The 3954-nt window shown below is 31.2% G+C and overlaps 1 protein-coding gene across 4 annotated transcripts in view; it reads right to left on the bottom strand.

Moving 5' to 3' along the window:
• LOC106681538 (uncharacterized) overlaps window positions 1-3954 on the bottom strand; it is a 43757-nt gene that overhangs the window by 4750 nt on the left and 35053 nt on the right. For all 4 annotated transcript variants that reach the window (XM_067044783.1, XM_014421886.2, XM_014421885.3 and 1 more), the window contains exon 8: window positions 3228-3467. In XM_067044783.1, the coding sequence (XP_066900884.1) occupies window positions 3228-3467 (240 nt within the window). The remainder of the gene's footprint in view (window positions 1-3227; window positions 3468-3954) is intronic.

Below are 3954 nucleotides of genomic sequence, written 5' to 3' on the forward strand. Positions count from 1 at the left end.
TGTCTCATAAAGTGTTCTTCGACAGCTTCGTTCAACTACTATAGAGTCTAGAATGATGCGTGTCTGTAACATAATGAGATATTAATGTGCAATATTGATATGTATCGATGTATTAACCATTATTGATATAATAAAAGTCCTTGTCACTTAATAATATGTTGCTATACCTGCCCCGGGTACAGGCGTCCGTCAACATAGGAACACTTTCACCCAACTTCTTAATGAGTAGATGTGAAAGGGACCTTCCCAGCAAATCTATTAAGGTATCGTCTGCTGGCTTTGTTGGAAGGCTGGTAAATTATTATTTATACACACTTGCAGCCCTTTGTGACGTATTCTTCTTGGGCGTGGCTAATAATAGCCAATGGGAAATAAGATTCCGAAAAAGTAACGCCTCTACGAACGAGAGAGGTATCTGTGGAGTACAGAACACGGAGCAGGGAAGACGAACACAGAGGTAAGAAGACCGAAGAGAGAGCAGGATGCACTTCGATGAGACGAAGCCCTAAAAAGGGCCTATCAGACCTGGAACTCCATCCCTTAGGGACAATACGGCAACCAACGGCGAAGACGTAACGACGTCACTACACACTAAGACACGCACCACCAAACTGAAAAGCTATTTAGATATATTAGGTAGCAATTTATAATCTAAACAATATTTTATGGCAGATCTAAATCATTCATTCATTTTATGGCAATCATGTAATCAATGTAAATAGATACTTAGTTCTTTTATTTAGTTTATTTACTATTATATTACACAATACCATCCCTTATTACATTATATAATTAATGGTAACATTATTTGATAAATATAAAGATATTCAATAATTGAAAACTGGTTAACACAAAAATCCTTCAGAATTCAATTATAATAATAGTTTTGCAGGACTGTGACTAATAAATCATAATAAATTAACTTATTTTGGGATAACTGCCTTCAGCGATCCTGGCATCGCGACGACAGATACATAGCAATACGAGAATGAGGGGGATGATAGAAACTCGCTGGAGGAGGTTTGAAAGTAAGGACGTCATATAATGTACAAGTACTATCTACAGGCTACTACATACAACTTGTTTCCTAAAGTGTCCTTCGACAGCTTCGTTTGATTGCTATAGAATCAAGAGTCTAGAATTACTCTGATCTTTAATAGAATGAGATATTATTGTGCATAATAAGAAGGTGAAGGATGATAACAAATCACTGGAGGGGGTTGTTGGTAGAAGATTTTAAATTAAGGATAAAGGTACAATTTGCCTTTAAATTTTAATAATTTACACAGTTAAGCCGCTAGTAATACTGTAGGAGTTGTTGGCTATAAACCTAGAAATATACAGCGACTATTTTGAAAATCTTGGCATATTAGGTTTATACACCCCAAAGGGGTGGTAAACTTTTTAATATTGTATAATGCAAACAGCTTTGCAATAAAATTCATTGAAACAAACTTATTTACAATTGCTTCTAGTCTAACTTGCAATTTTAATGGTCTGAAAAGTTATTGAAATGATTTAATATAGTACAAGAGCCGAAGAGGAGAAAAAAGACACATCACCCCAATTTTTGGTTACTTTAATGAAAACTATGTATAATTAATAGTCAAAATTGATGAGTCTGACAAGTATAGGTAGGGGGGATAAAAAATGGCGGTTGTTTCAAAACGAAAAAAAAAAAATTAATTTTTCATTCGGAGCTCTATACCTTCTAAAGTACTAAAACACAAAAAAACCTAACAGAACCTCATTTAAAGAAGAGTAGGCTTGCTAAAATATGAGCCCTAATAGTTATTTGCTTTAAATATTTCTCGAGATATAGCTTTTTAAAAAGCAACATTTCGTAAAAATGTTGTATAGTATTGAAAGATCAGTAGTTAGTGAATTTATTTTGAGAAAACGATATCTCGATATCGTTAGAAATCATATATTGATATGAAAAACTTTATTTCAGAAAGTATTGAACGTACAGATGACTGCACTCAAATTAAAGCAAGTTAAATTTACTATAAAATAGTTAATAATGTTTATCTTCGTAGAAATAGTATTTTTCATGATTAGGGCTAAAATAAATTGATATAGTTGTTCGGACAATAAGTTCGATTTATGAAAAACTTTATTTCAGAAAGTATTGAACGTACAGATGTCTATCAGCACTCGAATTCAAACTAGTTTAATGAGCTATAATGTAGTTTAAGAAGTTTATCTTCGCAGGAGTAGTAGTTTCCATGATATTTATTAAATTAAATTAATTTAAAGTTGTTCGGACATATTTTCATGTGCCAAATTTATATTTATATGAGAATATCATAAAAACTACTACCGCTACGAAAATATGTCTCATAAACTACTTCATAGTAAGTTAGATTTCCTTTATTTTGAGTGCTGGCAGACATATGTACGTCTTATGGTTCTAGACATATATTTTTTCAAATATCAAACATTTTATCCAAACAACTAGAAATTAACGTTTTGTGAATTTATTTTGTCAAATATCATAAAAACTGCTACAACATTATTTATATATGCTATACAACAAAGATAAACATTATTAACTATTTTATAGTAAATTTAACTATCTTTAATTTGAGTGCAGACAGACATCTGTACGTTCAATACTTTCTAAAATAAAGTTTTTCATAAATCGGACAACTATAAATCAATTTATTTTAGCCCTAATCATGAAAACTACTATTTCTACGAAGGTAAAAGTCATAAACTACTTTATAGTCCATTAAACTAGATTTAATTTGAGTGCTAATAGACATCTATACGTCACATAGTTCCTGAGATATAGATTTCTCAAAATAAATTAACTAAATACTGATATTTCAGTACATTTTTATGAAATGTTGCTTTTTAAAAGGCTATATCTCGAGAACTATTGGACGTAAATAACTCTATTAGGGCTAATATTTCAGCAAATTTATTCTTCTTTATATAATATCTTCTTAGGTTTTCTAGTGTTGTTGGTAGTTTTTAAGATATAGAGCTCCGAATGAAAAACTAATGTTTTTTTAACGTTTTGAAACAGCCACCATTTTTTATTCTCCCTACCTATACTTGGTAGACTCGTCAATTTTGACTAGTAATTACACTTAGTTTTCATTAAATTAATCAAAAATTGGGGTGAGATAACTGCCTTGTTTTATTCCCGGCTCTTGCACTAATACTACTGCATTCTAGATGTGATGTCAATGTGAAATATATTTATGATATATTTTTACCTCGGTTTCCACTTTTCAGAAAATTTATTCGAATCCGAAGCTTTCTTTAGCAAGATCTTCTTCACATATTCAGCACACTCCCTGGTCATGGTTACAGAAGCATTATCCCGAAATACCAAAATTCCTCTCTCCTTCTCTAGGTTTTTCCACATCTGCCGTACTTGCTTTTTAGGGTTTTGGTGGGATTCTTCTACTTCACAGTCTAACTGCTCCGAATCAGTGAAATCTTCATCAGAGATTCTATAACCAAATATAGATAACATATTTAGAAATCCCTTTCTATATTTGTCTGAGATTCTATAAGGCATCTTTTAAATTAAATTATGGACTTGTTGAATTTCAAAATAAAATATGAAATTATCATTAGTTTCGTATTGGAAGATCGCTGCTTGACCGTGTGAAATATATAAACGAAAGATGGTCTGGGTGGAGTAAAAAAAACCTCAAACAATAATTAAACAACTTAATATGAGCTAACGTTTCGCCCCACTTTTCAGAGCTTCATCAGGGCTTAAAAAGATACAAACAACTAAAATAAAGTAACAAAGGAAAGAATAGAGAACATAAAATGAAAGTAAACTAAAGTGTGGCTAAATATGATTAAAAAAATACATGGAAATTTACTTTGGTCATTTTTATATAAATTTTATATGTAAATAACTTAATAATTTAAATACCTTAGTTTACTTTTATTATTTAGTCCTGGTGAAGCTCTGCAAAGTGAGGC

The sequence above is a fragment of the Halyomorpha halys genome, unplaced genomic scaffold, assembly GCF_000696795.3.
Source record: "Halyomorpha halys isolate HHAL.00 unplaced genomic scaffold, Hhal_1.1 Scaffold346.1, whole genome shotgun sequence".
NCBI lineage: Eukaryota > Metazoa > Arthropoda > Insecta > Hemiptera > Pentatomidae > Halyomorpha > Halyomorpha halys.